The sequence below is a fragment of the Eleginops maclovinus genome, chromosome 20 (genome assembly GCF_036324505.1).
Source record: "Eleginops maclovinus isolate JMC-PN-2008 ecotype Puerto Natales chromosome 20, JC_Emac_rtc_rv5, whole genome shotgun sequence".
In the NCBI taxonomy this organism is placed as follows: domain Eukaryota; kingdom Metazoa; phylum Chordata; class Actinopteri; order Perciformes; family Eleginopidae; genus Eleginops; species Eleginops maclovinus.
Window position 1 is genome coordinate 13,697,627 of NC_086368.1, and position 19,484 is coordinate 13,717,110.

The 19,484-nt window shown below is 38.2% G+C and overlaps 2 protein-coding genes and 1 long non-coding RNA gene across 3 annotated transcripts; 2 read left to right on the forward strand and 1 right to left on the reverse strand.

Annotated features, from left to right (window-relative positions):
- Positions 1–234: 234 nt before the first annotated feature.
- LOC134883298 (insulin-like growth factor-binding protein 5) lies at positions 235–2,585 on the reverse strand. Its single transcript, XM_063911608.1, has 4 exons — positions 2,037–2,585; positions 1,497–1,525; positions 1,292–1,411; positions 235–1,190 (listed from the first exon to the last, which is right to left on the reverse strand). The coding sequence occupies exons 1-4, from the start codon at positions 2,350–2,352 to the stop codon at positions 1,086–1,088; spliced, it is 570 nt and encodes a 189-aa protein (XP_063767678.1). The 5' UTR covers positions 2,353–2,585; the 3' UTR covers positions 235–1,085.
- On the forward strand, positions 1,010–3,016 carry LOC134883299 (uncharacterized). The gene is made up of 2 exons (XR_010168260.1): positions 1,010–1,249; positions 2,043–3,016. It is a non-coding gene; the product is annotated as an uncharacterized LOC134883299 (long non-coding RNA).
- A 1,717-nt stretch (positions 3,017–4,733) lies between these two features.
- LOC134882410 (SPRY domain-containing protein 3-like) lies at positions 4,734–19,262 on the forward strand. The gene is made up of 11 exons (XM_063910073.1): positions 4,734–4,847; positions 6,580–6,726; positions 6,879–6,954; positions 10,143–10,267; positions 10,488–10,620; positions 10,740–10,928; positions 13,954–14,103; positions 15,794–15,851; positions 16,468–16,587; positions 16,678–16,811; positions 17,066–19,262. Exons 2-11 carry the CDS (start codon positions 6,599–6,601, stop codon positions 17,198–17,200), a joined length of 1,248 nt encoding a protein of 415 aa, XP_063766143.1. The 5' UTR covers positions 4,734–4,847; positions 6,580–6,598; the 3' UTR covers positions 17,201–19,262.
- Positions 19,263–19,484: the final 222 nt, after the last annotated feature.

Here is a 19,484-nt window from a genome sequence, read left to right on the forward strand (position 1 = left end):
AGTATAATAGTCTTGACAAAAAGTCTGATGGAATATGCAGTTATTTCTATTTTCATGTCACTCAGTATTTATTTCTGTCAACATTTTGCATTACCAACATGTTGTTGCTTTCTTCAACTATAAGTAAGAAGATGATAAACTGTGAAATTGTTTTATTGTTGCCAAATAATCAATCCTTCATTGGGTTTGTTCTACCTTTTAACTCCTATATGTTAAATAACAGACACGTTTGCATGACTTGTGCTGGTATTTTTATTTTAAAAAGGTAACAAAAGTTATTTATATGCACAAAATCCACAAAGCATCCATAGAGTGTCTTGTGGGCATGTTTGCAATACTGCCCATCAGTTTCAGTTTTAACCTTTCTTGAACACAACTCCAATTATTGTTTGAGAGGCACGTTTTCTTCATGAATGCCAAAAAAAATCATAATAATGCCCTTTTAATTCTGTAATCGAAACACACATACCTTAAGTGTTTGCTCTAATGGGCAACCACTGATAAATGACTTTTTCAAATGATTAGATATATTAATATAAATACAATATCATATTCAAAGCAACATAAATAAGATTATAAAGAGATTGTGTACAGAAATTACAGTAATACAATTACAGTGGTTTCAAAGTAAAAACAAATACTGTAAATATACATACAAATATATATATAACATTCATAGAAACATCTTTTCCTGATAATGCTTGATGGCTTGTAATGTTAATGATAAAGGTGTATAACTCAAATATTTGTCGCTCAAACCATGGGGGGTATTTTTGAAACTTACTTCTATGTGACACTTGTATGGATAATTTAACAGATTAGATCTACATCTCATATAAGCAGAAATGAAAGTCAAGTCTAATAAAGCAATCCTAATATGTTCAGTAGAGGGCGCAAGGAGACAAAGTTACAACTGATTTGGAAACAGCTTTTCATTGGTGGAGAGCTGCTTCTGGCTGGTGGAAATTGAAATGTGAGACTCTGCTGAGCCCCTTTAGACTCTGTTTGGTGTTCCTTCATCTTTGTCTCGTCTTTATAATAAAGCTTCAGCCTCCTGTGCTTCATTTTTGCAGACTTCATGTCATTCAACAACTCAGGCTGCCCTTCTGTTTAGTGTTTGAGGGGACTTTCACACCCTTCTGATCCACACACCAGCACTTGCCACGTCGCTTACCTCGAGACGACCAACACTGCACAAACAAAACAAAAAGAAATATAGTTTTTCAGCTGGGATTACAACCAAACATCTGTAAGAAAAGCTTTTTATTATTCCTCTCATTTGCAAACTCACCTGCTTCCTTCTGAAGAAACCACGCTTGTCACAGTTGGGCATGTAGATATCCTGATTCAACTGAAATACGTGGGCATCAAGACCATCGATAAGTGTAGTTAGAAGTTTACGACATGGAGGCTGTAAGAGTTGAAAACACACAAGTATCTGACTGTATTCATGGCTCTGCATTCTGAAGGTCAATCAGTAAAAATGATGTTGTTACCTCATCTGGATCCTCTGTAGTTGCTGGGGCTAGGATCAAATACAGACAAAACATTTAGCATTGATCACTTCTTCTTCGTAAACACCTTAATCAAACAACAGTCATTCCATTTGACTATTTTTGTGAAGTCAGCTCCAAATGTTTCTTTTATGAACTTTTCAAAAACTTTAATGCACTTTACTCACAGTTATCTAATAGCAAGGATGATACTAAAAAGACTATTAGATGAAGTAAAAACCCATCTTGAAAATCTTTAGTTATTCTGCGACCATTGAGTCATAAAACCATTTTAATGCAAAATACTGCGATGTTTCACTACATCTCCTTTCCTGAAACTTGTGCAAAAACAGAGGATTTTCTTCAGTTCAAATGTCCTCTTTAATATTCCAAACCCTTGATCACATTCACAGGAAGATTTTTCAAATGCTCACTTGTTGCTAACATGTGAAATGTTACGATGTTAAATCCTGACAAACAAATCAGCAAATGGTTGATGAAACCCATACATCATGAACATCACTTTCTTGAATCTTGTCTTACCTACAGTTGGGACACTTTCAGTCGGGCTGATGCTGCTCACATTAGTACAGACTCCCCTGCCTTCCAGCAGGGCACGGAGGGGCCTCAGCTCATCCTCTGAAGGTGCACAACGCAGACCCTGGGCGCAGCTGAGGGTGTAAACCCCACATGCTTCTCCAATGGCAAGAGCAGTGGCATTTAAAGCTACAACCGGCTGACGCTGTGTGGACTTTGATTTACAGCTGGGACATCCTCGGGACGGAGTTGTCAGCTGCACTGGGGTTGAAAGAGCCGGTTGGAGGAGTACCATCAACAGGATGTTTAAACACAGAAGCATCTCACAATGGAAGTTGTCCACCAATATGTTAACAGTCCTAAAAATGAACTTGTTGTATCAGGACTTTTGATCCCTCTTTTGCTCTATCCTAATATAAATCCCACTGCAGTGTGCCTGTGTTTAGAAAGCTGGATAGTAATTCCCTCAAGCCCAGGCAAAGTGATAATGAGCCTGACAGACAACACTGGCAGCAGCTTTTAAAGAGTCGAAACCAGTGGGAAAAGGTATGGGAGGGTACGTGATGGAGAATGTTAGTTTTCCCTCTTGTTTTCACACAGCTGAGCACACCCCGTTTCCCTTGTCTCCAAAACTCACTCACGCATGCTCATACCATTTGTTGTCTGTCATCCTGCAGGATAGTAATGTGTTTCTAAAGCCACATAAATCACAAGTGTTTGCTATGTATGCTACTCCAATGCTCTGCCTTTTCCCCACTGAGAGGATAATTTATTAACTGAGGCGACGCTTTTATGTAACCAACCAATCACGGCTCAGCAGATGAGAAATGATCTGTTTAGGTTTTTAAATCATTGCCTTTCATCATAAAAACAAACATAAATTTAAATTGTGTTACCTGTATGTGTGCAATGTATTACCACCAGTAGCTGTAGTTGAAATGACCTCATGGAAAAGTACAAAATAAAATAAACAAGCTAAGCCATCAGCATTTATTCAAGCACTGTATTCACCGTCATTTTACAGTGGTTCTAATTTACATGATTACTTTGAGTTGATGCTACTTTTACACTTCTCAAGTAAATGTAGTACTTTTTCATATATTTATACACAAAAGGAAAACTTATTTTATATATTCATGCTGTATATTTGATATACAAAACCTATAAGGAGATCATTACATATAATGCAAACCTAGCTCCCCCTTAACACTAATAAATATTAATGATACCGTTAATGATGCCATAATACTTTGTTATGCAACACTGCTGAGCCGTTCATGGTTATTGTGACCCAAAATAATACTCTGACTATTATTAAAATGTATATACATTCTGTAAAAACAAATCATGACTAAACTGACTGGGGAAAATAAATGTTTATAATGGAAGTAGTGTTAAGTATTTAGTCGTTCAAAATGTTCATCCTTGTTTTGTTTTGACTTTTCTTTAAATAGCCACCACTAAAAAAACACTTTGTTCTCAGAACGTGTTGACAGAGTCTGTGACTGCAGGGCTAAGGATTCAGAGGAAATGGCCGACACACACAGAGGCTGAAGGAGTGCCACTCAACTCTGGATGACTAAGGCATTAATGGCCAAGAGCAAAAAGTCCCACCCTGCAGATTCCACTGTGAGTCACAAACAGATTAATGAGAAGACACAATCTCAAAACGTGTCCAAAATGTCACTCAAAGTACAGGTTAGATTACTTGATGTGAAAACATAATAACACGGTGAAACAACAACAATGTTCTCTGTCTTATTGTGTTTGGATGTATTAGGCATGGGATATGAATTCTTTGGATTTTCATTCATTTGATAAGGCATTATTGATTTTTCGGCAAAAAGTAAACAATCCAAGTGTTAATGAAGCTTTTCCAGCGGCTTCTTAATTCCATTTTTAGAAAAATGTACTAGCACACTTTATGATTAATATCATTATCACAACAAACAATTGATGGTAAAAAAAAAGAACTAAATAAAGGACCACATTGCATCGCCTTTAGCAAAGTAGCAAACCCTCCCTTTCTACCACACTTGAATAATTGTATGTGTGAACTCGTATCTAATATATGCGTATATTACTTAGTTTATATTAGGTATAGTTTTGTATACCCCTTTTTACTCCCCCTATTTCTTTCAAGGCTCTTCTCTTTTATGTTATATGTTCTTGTTTATATTTGCACTGTTGGACTGCCAGAAACGGTATTTCAATTTTCTGTATGTATAACACATGTGGAACGTTTGACAATAAAGTGGACTTTGACTTTGTATCAGGAAAAAGAGATATGTGAAAATGTTGTCCTCCTTGACTTGGAAACGTTTCTAACCTTTTCGAGGGAATATTTTCAATTCTCGTTATTGTAATTAAAATACCAACTTTGGCTATTCTGTGATTTCTGACTTCCTATAAAAGTAAAACAATTCTCCATTAAATTTAATTGTAAATAATCAGTACTATAGAGATAACAAGATTGTAAAAAAATGTAAAAAAATAAATAACAATAATAATAATAATAATAATAATAATAATAATAATGTGGTGATGATGCCTCTTTTTAAAAGGTTTTTTCTTTCAGGTTTTTTTTGTAATGTTCGTGTAAATCATATGTAAAACGCCATCTGTAAAACCTCTTGAAAGACTACACAAACACACGGCAGTGCACAGGTTAAGGACTACACACTGTGTGTATGCTCTGATGTGATTGGTTGAGAGGGCGGGACTTCCGACGGCGCAGGTTGGACAAAAAGTGACAGACTTCACCTCCTTAAAATTGGAAGAAAAACCGAAGGACGACGCATTACAAGTTATAAAACAGTAAGGAACAACATGAAACTAAGCGGGTGTGAATACTTTGTGCTTAACCTGAGATATAGTCCTGTTTACAGTACTATTAGCCTCAACGTCGTACCGCTGAAAGCAGCTAGCCGGCCAACCGAATCCTGTCTGTAGTTTAGGAAATACAATGCTGCGTTTAGGGTCGACTCGTAAAACGAAACAACGGATAAGTTTACACGTTACAAATAAAATTATAAGGTGGTCGCTCGCATATTTTACAAAATCATATGATCAGTTAGATCGTACACTGTATTATTAAGTTTCTTTTGTATGGCTGTGTACTTGTTTTGTACTAATATTGGAAAGATTAAGGCCATTATTTCCAGGAAACGAAACATGTTTTAGGCAACGAAACTGTTTTACTACTTACGTCAGTCTTTTAAATACTACCATATAAAGTATATGAATACTACGTGCGGGCTTCATACTGTAACAATCCACTAATAACCCGGCGGGGGAAAAAACACTTAAAATCTTTTGTATTAAAATTATAATTCATGAATTTGAAAGGTCAAAGACAACATCCCATAATAAATGCTCCAGCTGATAGATGAAGTGATTAGTTGATGGACAGAAAAATTAATAACTAGAAAAATGACTCTTTTTTTTTCGAGTTTTAATGTTTAAAGGGATGGTCTATTTTCTTAGACATTGATTGACTAAAAGGTGATACATTGTGAAACTAATGGTAAGATTAATTTCATTCTTAAAGGATTAGGTATTAAATGAAACTAATCTTTGCTTCCAGTCCTACATGATCAAGTGTTGGAAAACAGGTTTGCTGTTTTTCAGGTAGAAAAGAACCAGAAACACTGAGTCATAGTTTTGCATTAGCAGATAAGCCAGTCTATCCTTCAGCGTTTTTTTTAAAGATTATTTTTAGGCTTTTTTGCATTTATTTGACAGATGACAAAGTAGAAATGGGTGTAGAGAATAGAAAACCCGAAACTTTGCGGTTATATGGCTTTAACGACCTGGCTACAAAAGTGCTTGGATCCAGTCTATACTTGAGTCAGTTAGAGTTCATATGGGGTGGAAGACACCCGAGGGATACTCCTGACCATCATAGGGGTAATACAAACAAGGGATTCCCGTTCGTGCCTGTTGGCAGTGTACAATCACTGTCCAGGCCTTTGCTTGTCTCTGGAATGTGGGATTAAACGTAAATGGAAAAACACAAACACATCAACTCCTCACAGGGAGGGTTTGGCCTGAGGACCAAGTTGTCAGGCAACGGTGATAATCATGTTGTGGTTAAGGGGTTTGCTTTGGTTTTAAGGAGGACCTGAGCTGTTTGTCTTAAAGGTATCCCTGTTCCCAACAAGTTTCTGTGGCTATAACTATTCACTGAACAAACACCAGAGATTTGTTGAAGTATTTCAGTTAAAACAAACCCTGAGGTACAAATGACCTACTTAACTTTTATTTAGGTAAATATAAATGATTAGGCAATCAATTATACATTTCATAATTTTCTCACATTTTATAGACCAAACAACTAATCAAATAATCTGCACTGAAAACACTGAATCGTTGACTTACATTAAATGTATTATGTCAACAAATTTCACATAACTGTATTAGGAACCTAATACAGGTATTGTGAAATTTGTTGACATAATACAGTCCCACAAATGTTGCTCTAGCTGTTTTTATAATAATGTTCTCTAAATCAGTAGAACCTCTTTTGATTATTTGTTCTGTGTGCCAGTTTGTAATGATTTTCAGACATGGACGACATAAACCTTCATTATCGCTTTCTGAACTGGAGGAGGCGAATTCGAGAAATTCGTGAAGTGCGAGCGGTGCGTTACCGGGAGCGACTCAAAAGGATGCTGAGAGACGGAGACATACTCAGGTAACATTGATGAGTGTCTGAACTTGAGACTCCGAATATCTTTTGTTCTTTAGTTCCTTATTTTATGCCAGAGCTTTTCCTTTGTATGCTGAATCAGCATCAAACTTGGTTTACATTTTGCAGGTGATGATTATGTTATTTTTTCATCGTAGGTATCATGGGAATTCAGATGAAGTAGGATGCTTTGTGGCGGCCAGGCCATTGTCCAGAAGAAATCGCTATTTTGAAGTAAGTCTCGATCATTTACATTGTGTCCCTTCTAGTTTTTAGTGTGATTGAACTTTAGCTCTCCCACATGTTGGGTTTAGCTCAGGTAGATTTTAAACGATTTTCAAAGCAATTTTATTATTTGGTAAAAACATACTGCAGTGTTTAAAACTGTCAACATTTTATTTCCTGGGACTAGAAAGAGATAAGGTACATTCAACATACTTTATCACAGCATATTATATTCACAGCAGTGAATATACGTATTTAGTTGTATCTTTACAGCATACGTTTTGTATAATGGTTTTGGACACAGCCCGTTGTTTTGTGTTGATAACAGGAGAGTTGACAGCAAATTTTGTCTGACTGCTTTCCGTCATCTTGGTGAGCCTTACCGTAAAATAAATCACAAGAATTCATCAGAAACAATGATTTTCATATTGGAAACAAATGTGTTGAGTCACTTGGAAGCTCTTACTACACTCAAACCAGCTGTGCAGTGATTGCTGAAGCTAATGCTGGTTTTATCAAAAATGTGTGCCAAAACCGTCGACACAGAAGTCAGAAGCAGCAACACAATCCTGCTGAGCATCCTGAACATCTCTTCGTAAAATACTCTAATGTTGACCCAATGTTCACTCAACTAACTTTGTACATGTCTTTTAACATCGTTTTAATTGTAAAACCTTTGCGACTGGGAAGAGACTACAATATATTTTAAAATTGGAGCAGAGCAAGCAGAAAAGAGTTTTAATCATCCAGATTTTCCGTTCATTTAATTATTAGCCGCAATTCATGCACTGTTTTTCTGCAGTAAGTTCAGGCTATTAATATTGTAACTTAATAATAACTGATTTAATTTTGTAATCCTTGACTGGAAATGCTTTTATTTTGAAGTCCTAGTCGCTGTGTTTTCCGGTTAGAGAAAAAAAAAGAACACGAGATGTCGAGTGCATGTTTTACTTTTACCACCTTTACCTTTGTAAATATGCTGTATTACAAAGTAAATGTTCAGTTTGAACTAGACCCGCTTTGATCTTTATTCCACTACACAACAATTAATATTGTTTCACTCCATACAGAGGCTGTATGAAGCCTGAAGCACTTATTTGCTGTCAGCCCTTCACCTAGACATTAAATATCTCATTCACAATGATAATAAGAGCATATTTTGAACTTGAAACTCCATGTATATGTTTTAAAAGACCATTCCTTGAATTCAGACAGTCAGACCAAAACATCCTTCATGTCTCTAACCAGAAACAATCGATTCTGAAGGCAGCATAAACAATACAGCTGATACTGGCAGAGTTTCCCAGCTGTACCTAGCTAATTAAATTAATGTAAGTTTGAACATCTTTGACTTGTAAACCTGTGTTTATAGCTGACTCAATGTTTACTTGATGGCTGCATGATTTTGTGCTTAATGCCAGCAGCAAATCTTAGTCACTGCTAGGGGGCAGATGTTTTATTTGTAAACAGCCAGAGGTAGCAGCCAATATGAAGTGTCAGTACTGAACCAACACAACATTCACAGCTGCTTCATACAGATATAAAAGTGTCAGTGGTGGTAGTTGACTTGATGGGTGTATTGACTTCACCCTATACGTGGGATCTGTATCTCAGCCCTGATGAACTGGTTTCACAAAGCCCAAATAATATGCAGCTCATTGCAAAATATAAATCCTGTTCAGTTTTTTTGGACAAATGTTGATAGTCTAGACACTGTAGTGCAAAAAAACATCCCAGGACAGTGACTGTTTTTCAGGACAAACCGTGTTGAAACTTGCCCAACGCACAAACACATCCTGCCCCGGTCTGACGTGTAGTGAAACACTAACTAACCCACTCAGCCTTTATTCTCGCGTGTTATACATCATTGTGACTCACTTTGTGGGAGTCACGTAGGAGGAGTGAAAAGCGTTTTACGTAAATGGGCATACAAGCTAATAAATCATAGTTAAGAAGTTGCTGGTAGATCTGACGGTAGATTTTAGGGTTCGGCTGCATGTTCATCTGGGAAAGAACTTAGAAGTTTCCTCTGCTCTTTGCCTTGGATTTGCCAGCAGCGCTCCGATTGCATGTAGGGCTCCCCAGGGATGATGTCATGTGGCCAGTATTCAGTTATGATAACAATGCTAAAGGCCAGCTCTTTACTTCAGGGTTTTCACTTTGAACAAACGTGCAGTTTTAAACGTAGAAAGGCCACATCATTTTAAATTGATTTGGAAATGACATGTTGTAAAAAGAGAAGTCATCCCAGCGAACTGTCTCGGGGTGTAAAAAGCCTGAAGGAGCAGAAACCAAAAGCATGTCTAGCAAATACGTGAAGCAGTCAAGTGGGCTTTTTGTAACCTTTATGTTGCCTCCTACCATAATAGGAGGTACGTCTCAACAACCATTGGATGGATTGTAATGCTATTTTAAACAGACAGCATTGGTCTGCGGATAATCATTTCTTTTAGCTTTGGGGATCCACTGACACCAGTAGCATCAACATTGTATTTGTCTAATACCAGTATACTATACTCCCATCAGCCTTAGCTCTACTTGAGTGTTAGAATGCTAATCTTTGTTTGTTCATCATTATACCTGCGGGATAGCCCTTTCATTAAGAGCATGCTGGAATTAGCATTTAGCTCAATGATCAAGATTCAATTCTTCGTCTTGTTTTTTACAATCTAATGCAGTGTTAGCTTTATGAACAGGATTTAATTACCTGTTTGTTTGTGAACCTAACATACAGGTTCTGTGCATGTTTTTTGATTTATTTCATTGTCTGAATCACCCTTGTATGACCACATCCAACAAAAGAAATAAAAAGAAAGAAGTCTGAATACAAAAAATATAATCTGTGTCCTCCACCCTACCTTCCCTATTCCTTTCAAACTCCTCCTCAGTCCTTTTCTTCTGGCTTAACTAAGTTTGCTCTGCTTATGCACAATAAAAAAAAAGCCTCCCACCCACTATGTGCAATTAGTAGTTCATGACCTGTTGTTTAGGATGTGTAAAGAGCTGCTTTTTTATTCAAGATTGACATCTTAATATGTGTAAGAGCAAACAGCAAAATAACACCTCACATCCTTTAGAGGGTAAATTGGTGAGATTATCCTTTTAACACATCCTCAAGATTTTGGAGTGTAACAGGAATAAAACTATCATGGGAAATGTGATTTTCTCTTTGATAATTCAACCTGTGGTGTGTTCAGGTAACCATCATCGACACAGGAGTGAGGGGAATGATTGCAGTCGGCTTGGTGCCTCAGCTCTACAAACTGGACCATCAGCCGGGCTGGCTCCCACAGTCTGTGGCGTTTCATGCTGATGACGGCAAGTATGTGATAATATAGATTTGTATTTATTATAAAGGTGGACTTTATTCTAGGACATAATATTATTGTTGAAATGTTTATAAGGAGTAAGAACAGAAAAACATATTGCTGGTTTCTAAAAACCTTTTTTTGGGTGATTACTTGGTGAAATATTGGCAAAAATCTGAGACTCATGAAACGTAATGATTGTCCACTAAACCTCCCCTACTTGTGTTCCCGCAGATTGTACAATGGCAACACTGTAGGACAGCAGTTTGGTCCAAAATGCTGCAGAGGAGACAGAATCGGCTGTGGCGTGTCTCTGGACTCTGAGGATGGACAGCTCACTGTGTTTTTTACCAAGAATGGCAAAGAAGTAAGTGCTACTTCACCATGGAATTATTTACCTCAGACAGAATGCATTCAACCATTACACATTTATATATTAATATATTCAGAGTTCACGGCTAATACTGTTTGTGACTGTGTGCCTAGGTTGGCAGTGTGGAAATCCCAGCCTCTCCTGAGGCTTTTTACCCCGCCGTGGGAATGCACTCTTTGGGGGAAGAAGTTCTGCTGGACCTGAACGCTGAATGGGGGATGGAGGAGGACGATGGACAGATGATTGTGGATAGTCATGAAGAGGACTGGAGCCGTCTCCATGACGTCAAGGTGACCGGCACGGTAAGTACTGTTGCTGAGAGATTGATAAAACAATAATATATTTAGAAAATGGAAATCATTTTCACCATTTCTACTGTGAGCATGTCTGCCAGTCAATGACATAAGCGTAAAGGTACTGGCCAATAAAAGCCGTTATCCTCTAGCCTAAGTGCATATACTAATGTAAACATTACAGAAATATGTTAGCACTCCAACATGAGTGATGTTTTAAGTTACATTATACAGATTTTATACATCGAAATACCTTAAATATGTACAAACATAGGATAAGTGGAGTGAGAGAATGTAAAAATAGGCTTAATGTACTAACAGTAATCAGTATAAGAACAAGAAAAGTACATTTTTAGCTACAATAACAATAATTAAACAGTGTTTATGGTTCAGTCAGTGCAAGAGGGATAGTGCTAACGACATGTTTGATAAGTGCGAATGATGCAAATAACATGTAAACACATAAATAAAATACATGTGTGCAGTGATAAGTGCAATGATGCTTTTCGAGAGGTCAGTGTTTCTCTGGCCATCATGTCCAGGACCTGAGACTCACCGATTTACCAAGTCTGACGCTGTCTATTCACATGGCTTTACTCCAGATTGTTGGTGTTGATTAAATAACACTACAATGGATTGTTCATATTTAATCTCAATAAGGCAAACTGCAAACCCTTAGCAAAGTCTCAGATAATCCATAATAGACGTAGTTATTATCTTTTGCTAGATACCTGATAAAAAGAAGAGGCCGATATTCTCTCTTTCTTTCGCCCTGTCTCTCTCTGTGGGGGACTCCACCCTCCCTGTGACGGCAGGGCTGCAGTTTTTGTGTCTGACTCAGGCCATATTACGCACATAACCTGAATGGGGATAGGATGGGAGGGGATCACGGCTGACTAGCCTTCAGGCAGTACCTTTATGCCACCCGCACGTTAAATGATCCTTTATTTTTACCAACGTGGCCCTTTCCTGTATGAATGCAGGGCTGATCACCCTGCAGCATATCAATTACACAGGAAAGCTGTCAGGACACACACAACAATGTGTTATTAATAAAGAAAGAGCGGTGCTTTGCTGTGGAATAGCTCCTGAGGGACAGAGCAGTTTGCTTTGATGTTTTAAATGTGACGTTTAAGTTTTTGAATTACAGATGTGTTTCTATTATCAGGCAATTAATTTTCTGGGTTTCTTCATCTACTTGCTTATGCACTGGAGCGCCTGTTTACCTCATGAGGCTGTGCTTACCTACTGCCAGAAAGAGATTAGAAGGACACAATTTATCAGAAAATTAGTCTGAGTTCACCTCTTTCCAAGGAACGCAACCTGCTGCTCGGTAATGATAGAGGAGCGAGTTTAACTTTGCTAATCGGCAACCATGGTAGTAATTAGATGTTGGCCGGCCCTAGACACTCAGATATGTTTCCTGGCTTTTTATCTTCAGATTTTGTTGCGGTCCCTTTTGTTCATCTACTGCTCTGATGACATTTGAGAAGGTCACTCTGAAAATGGACCCAGGTTTTCTGCTGTTGATGTTATCCTCTGCTGCATGTAGTAAACAGTAATGTTATCTTCTTAGCTTTTATTATCCAAACTGTTTGGTGCAGTCAGTGATGACTAATCCAAATCCTGACCCATTTTTTTTGAAGACAGGGAGAATTGCATGCAACAGGATAGTTGAGTAATAAAACAAGTTCTTTCATCTTATCTAATGTCTCTATCAACAAGAGAGGAAATCAGACAAGCTAACACTAGCGAGTGCAGTGCGCAGTCTGGGCTGAACTCAGCAGTCATTAAAATAATTGAATAAATTCTTCCTGTAGTTTTATTGACATGCCTAAGTATACAGTTGGTGTAACATCCTGCTTGACAATAGTGAGGCAGTGTTTACGCTTATTTATGTAAATAAAAAGAAGACTCAAATGATTGTGAGGTTAAAATGGGGCAGGACTCTGCTCTCAATATGGGACAGATAAGAAGCAAGCCTCTGTAACTCTTTGAACAGCAGCTTTTGAGGCCACAAGTGACATATGGGAGCATGCTGTAGGTGAAACAAATCAAATAGCATTTTATTTATACAGCCAAACTACACATTTGTTTGAAAACATTCACACTAGTAGAGTAACACAGACACAGTGGGTCATAAAATAAACCTATTGATGCCTTTATGTTAGAGATTTAGCTCTATCACCAGCAGCTTATGTTCATACTAGACTAAACAAGGCTGTAGAACCAAGTGTATTGGATTGAGTAAGGATGTGCTATGTTGCATATGATTCCATTTTTAAGTACACAACTCTGACATTTTGTCATCTTTCATAGTAATTGTGGCTAACACATATTGTATGCAGTAACAACAACTTTGGCAAGAAAGTGCATTTACACATTTTGAAGCACAATAAGGAGCAAAACGAAATGTGTCGTCTCGTAAATATATCTAATATTCCCTTTTTTGCTTTAGTTCTTTTGGACTTGATCATCTCAAAGGAAAATTATCAAGTCAAGTCAAGTTTATTGTCAGTCTTTCAGTTTCTTCGTACAGACAGAGAGATCGAAATACTGTTTCCCACAATCCCAAGGTTTCAAAAATACTAATATATATAAAAAAAGATATACTGTACATACAGCTCCGGAGAAAATTAAGAGACCACTCCAAATGTTTCTTAAATCTTTGACTCTACATGTATGGCAGCCATACCAGTGTCTGTTGAATTTCAACACAGAGACAAATTGTCAGTAGTTTATAGAAATACAATAAAAAAATAAAAATCATTTAACTCAAAGACAGGTGTATAAATAATAAAAGAAGAGAAATTGATAATGCTGCAGTGGTCTCTTCATGTTTTCCGCAGCTGTATATCTTTATATAAACGTACATACACACCTGTACACCCACTATTTATACACACACACACACACACATACATCAACAATGACACATATGTACACATGCACACATTAAGAGGCATAAATAAATGGCTGTCTTCAGATTAGATGTTTAGTGCCGAGCAGGTGACTGTATGTGTTATTTCCACAGCTGCTGGAGTACGTGGGTAAAGGGAAAAGCATCGTGGACGTGGGCTTGGCTCAGGCCCGCCGGCCCCTCAACACACGCTTCCACTACTACGAGCTGGAGATCACAGATCCTGGAGAGAAGTGTTACATCGCCCTGGGGCTGGCACGCAGGGTAAGAGCTTCATTCATAACCATACTGATCACACATGTCCTTATCTATGACACACCACTTTTTCCACACACTCTGCTGGTTTTCTGCCTGTAGAAGAAAACTTCTCTCCCCTCACTCTCTCACCTCGTCACCGCCCTCCCTCATATGCACCACTGCTCTCACTGTTTCCAGTCTGAGTGATGGATGACCGAAAGAGGAAAAGCTAACAACTGAATAAATATTGTCTCATTTTACCCCCGCATCTGGTCTTCCATAGAAAGCAGGTTGTTCCATTTACATGCTAATCTACCATGTCGACTACAACACTGCAGTCAGGTTCATGAAAGGTTATTTAAAAGATGCGAGGAGAATATCTGAGTCTGCTTGCTTTGTTCCGGCTTTATTTCACTCGTTCCTTACAGTGTGCACGAAATGGAAAGAATAAACAGGAGTTAAAGTATGTAGGAGTTCCTCATGCTAAGCAATTAAAGGTTTAATCCTAATTAACGAGGTGATATTAAATCATAAAAGATGACAGCAAGCAGTGATCCGTATTTTGTAAATAAATTAGGACTGACAGAAGACTTGTTGAATGACATCAAGCTTCCTCCGACTCCTCCGCCAATGGTCTGTGCGGGCTCGTAGCGCCCTCGAGTCACACTTTGTGGAGAACAGAGCTTTGTCATTTTGCTGATTGTTTCCCAGGAAATGTATTTCTCAACGTGTGGGGTAACACATGCGTACATTCTCAATTTGATCAGTGCTGGCTTATATTGGATGAAGAAGCAGTTGTTGTCTGCCTTCCTTTTCTCTTATGTTGCTCTAGGGGAAAAGCTTATTTTCTCTGTGTTCCATGCACCTTATCTATTTAACTCTGTGGTTTTGCTCCAGTCTTATCTTCTTAGGCTTTATCTCACCTGTTGCTGTGCTCATCATCATATCAGTGCACTTCTTACAAGAGCTTATATGGTTACTTAGACTTCACACTGTAAGGTGTAATCTGTTTTATTACAGCAAATCCAATTCAAGAATCCCTCCCTGAAAGTTGCCGTATCTTTGATTTAGTCTGTCCATCAAACCGTCTGTAAATAACACTCTCTCAAAGTGTCTAGCTCTATTTGAAAAGCAAATACTTCTAAATCTGGTAGGGGGTCTTAAATGGAAAAGATGTTCCCCATCTCTAATTCTAGGGATAAACAGGTAGAGTGAGCAGACTTCTCAATGTTCTGTGTGGATTGTGCACTGTCAACACAGACTCACAGGTATTAATGTTTTAGTTTAGATGCCTGGCCGCTGAGCACATTTCAGTTACAAATCACTTTGGTAACCATCCCAGTGTTCTGGTATTGATAAATAATGAAACCAATACATGATGTCGTTTTCTCTGCAGCTCGGACAATCTGTAAATGTGCAGCCCCAAATTGAATTAGGTCAAACTTGTCAAGATAAAAATCAAAAATACTTTTACTCATTTTGTTGAGATATCCCAATCTAAATATTTATCATCTGCACACATTATATTGACATTTATTACGTTGGTTCACAATTACGTGAGCTAACAGCTAACTCTGCGTTACCTCACATCTGAGTCTCTCTGCACCTCTGATTCTTTTTGGAAGTTTGAGTCAGTTTACCCAATTCAAGACAGGGAAAGAAACTTGAGGAACTGCTTATCGACCATAAGATGTCTCTTTCTCCTTTTGTCTCACAGGACTACCCCAAAAACAGACATCCAGGCTGGAGCAGAGGGTCTATAGCCTATCATGCAGGTCAGTGCTTGCTGATCGGGACGGTGCATGTCGACCTATCAATGTGAACTGCATTCAAATTAAAACTGTGTTAAACTGTCACTGTGGAGGGTGTAAGTGTCTTATATTCTGTCCTATGTTTTATACTGTACACATCTATGGTTGAGATAAGAGTACCAAATTGTTTCCTGCTTCTGGCAATAAATTAAGCTACATATGTATTATTTATTGGTTGCCATGCCAGATTTAATTGAATATTCAAAAGCTTTCTTTGGCTTCCACCAGCCAGAAAAGTGTATTTCTGAAAAAAGTTCCCGATGAACTTGTGAGTATAATTGTTCCACCTTAATGTTTGTTCTTCCCTGGGTTTCGTCTGTTGCTCTGGTTTCATCCCACAGCAGGTCAGATGAACTGGAAACTTTAAATTGCCTGCAGGGCTGAGTGGGAATTAGTTTGTCTGTCTGTAGTTGTCTGAGCAGGACCAGTGGTTCAGAAAACAAACGGACGGATATTGGTTTACACTGCTCCACCCAACAGAAAGATGTTGTTAGCAGAGGCAGATGTTGTCTTGTGTCTTGAGTGTATCACGCCCACATGCCTGTGACACACTGATCAACGCCCCTGTTGTTTTTCGCAGATGATGGAAAGTTGTTCCAGGGCAGCGGGGTCGGGGATGCGTTTGGGCCGCGCTGCTTTGAAGGGGACATTATGGGATGTGGAATCATGTTTCCACGCGACTACAGCCTGGATGCAGGAGGTGAACAGTCTTTATAATGTTTTCAAAGCACTCAGCATGTACGGCCTCTTTATCATCTGTCTTTCTATTTCTGTGTCTGGATTCTCTCAGATGACGTAGATGATTGGGACTTTGACGTTATTCCCAAACCCAGTGCAGTTCAGAATGATCTGTATGCAAACAATGAAGAAGAGGAGGAGGAGGAGGAGGAGGAGGGAGAAGATTTGGAGGGGAGGAAGGTCACGGTAAGATGCTTTCAAAAGGAATATAAAACAGGGACCCTTGAAACCTTCAGAATCATGTTAAAAGCCAAGTAGGAACCAACACACAAGGAATGTGCTTTGGTGTTTAGCGGTGTATAACACAGAAAATGAAGTTCTAAAAAAGAAGCAAAATATAAATGTAATAAAAAACATATTTAAGAAAACAATTTATAAAATTAAAAATAGTGTGTATGTATATTCATATTATCTCCTTGCTGTCCCCTTGTGTTTATCAGGTGTTCTTCACTAGAAATGGAAAGGTGGTGGGCCGGAGGGACGTGGCCTTACCTGTAGGAGGCTTGTACCCCACTATAGGCATGATGAGCACTGGGGAGAAGGTCAAGGTGGACCTGCACCCCCTCAGTGGCTGAGTGGAGTGGAGAAAAAAACTGCAGAGAAATCAGAGCATGGACGAATAATAGAGCTCTGGTGCATTTTTGGAGATCAGATACTAAATCATACCTCCGCATCAAAATGCTCCAAGATGTTACTTGAAGAGTCACTCCAGTGTAGAGGTGACTGACTCATGCTGTAAGAATGATCAGAATCATGTATGTTAATTATACACGCGTGCCTCAAAGTGCTTTATAATGATTGTCTTTCAGAAAACCCAGAGGTTAACATTGGGAAAACTTTTCTCATCCCTTTGAGTAAAGTTCATAAAATGCCATAGAAAGGGTCACACCAGAATAATGAATCCAATCAGAGCAAATGCCAGCCAGCTAGTGTACCCGCTTATCAGCAATAGATATGTGACAGGCTGCAGACACACTGTGCTCATCACCGGAGGGCTGCTGTACTTCTTATCAACGGTGTGTTACTGCCACTCAGTGGTGAGAGTGATAAATGAAAAATAATGCTTAGAAAGTCTTCCAAACAAAAGAAGTAGGGCACTGAATGAACAGTGACTTTACTTTAAATTAGCTGCTTTTCAAGTGTGAGTGCATATCCTGACTCATTATGGCATGTTTTGTGCACGCCACCTGCAATAGGAATAATGGGATGATTAAATGTCAGAACAAGTTGTTGAAGCTAAATCCAAAACTGTTCAATTGTTGTGTTGGGGGAAGTAGTTTGAAAAGCTGAATTCCAAATTAGGACTGTTTTAATATCATGACTTGCTTTTGTCCTGTTTTAATATGGGATTCTAACCAAAGTGTACACGATGTTATGTGATTGAAATCATGTGCTGGTCATAATCACTCCAAAGTCTTTGGGAGGAACATTTGTGTCTAAAAGATGCAAACATTTAACCAAAATTCGTTTTTTTCTGTTCATGTGTCTCACAGTTTGCCTTAAACTCCAGCCCAAGATAAAAACTGATCTCTATATGTAATTTAACATAGTAATGACATCTCATACAATTAACCCTCATCATTAGGGTTTGGGGGAATTAGAAACTCTTAAATTGTCTCAATCTGGAAAAACCGTGAAGACAATTAAACTCTCACAACAAGAATAACTAAGGACTAATCTTGGTATAAGAGTACATTACAAAACATTTGAATGTTGAAAATGAAGCCATACTGTATATCATATTTGCTGCTCAGGTATATTTGAAAATCCAAATTTTTAATACCTTGTCTTTTCTGGTTATTTTTGTGATTTTACTGTATGTTCAAATCAACCATTGTATTTTCTTTTTTTGGGTAACAAACCTATTTTACTTATAAATCTTATCTTTTTGACATTGAAGACTGTTAAAGGAGAACTTGGGGTCCCCCTCCCCAACTCCAAGTAAATGCTAAATGCTCCTATTGTTTTGTTTTCTTGACACAACATTTTGCACACCTACTTTCACAAAAATAGTAATGATTCAAAATGAGCTGCTTCTCTTATCAATACACACTTTGATTTAAGTGCTTCTTTAGGCCTAAAAGCCTTACTGCTTTTAAGGGTCTGACCTAATGAGCGAAGTGCCTGTGTGACCCTTGTTTAATATTCCATGTGAGTGCTGGAAATGTCATATTATGGGATGCATGTTGCGTGAATCAGGAAAAATTGCATCCATGAAGTATCTTCCTGATCAGCAAAACAATTTAAAGGCTGTTGCTCATGTGTTGCTCAACTGCTGCTAAGTGTGTGCCGAGGGAAACGCTCTGCACATCATTATATCAGCCTGTACTGTAGCCGGGTGTCCTCGTGTCTGTTATCCACACTCACTGTCATCGTCCACATTTGTGTTCGTGATCATCTTAGATCATGGGACCTAATGATGGTCTGCTGCTGTTGACCACATCCACTCACATTTAATATTTAGCCCCATTTTATCTTTTATTAATCATGAATGAAGTTTAATATCAGTCTCTCTCAGTCCAGCCCTTGTGTAAATCCTGAAATGTTTTTTTTTAATTTCGTCTTTTCTCTTTTCACCTAAAACAATCAGGTAAACATGCCAAAAATCATTTTAAATAAAAGGATATTTACACCCTGCTGTGGCCTTGGCTTTGGCTGTGCATCAAGTTATTATGCATCAAGTTATTATAAATGAACATTAACTGACTTTAAATGCTAATGAGATCATCTTAGATGTCTTTTAAAATGCAGAACGGATATTTCAATCGCTGAATTATGTATGTATGATTAATCTTCTTCCCACAGCTGCATGGTCGGACCGCAGTTAAATTATCACAGAAATGATTGTCTTAGCGTAGC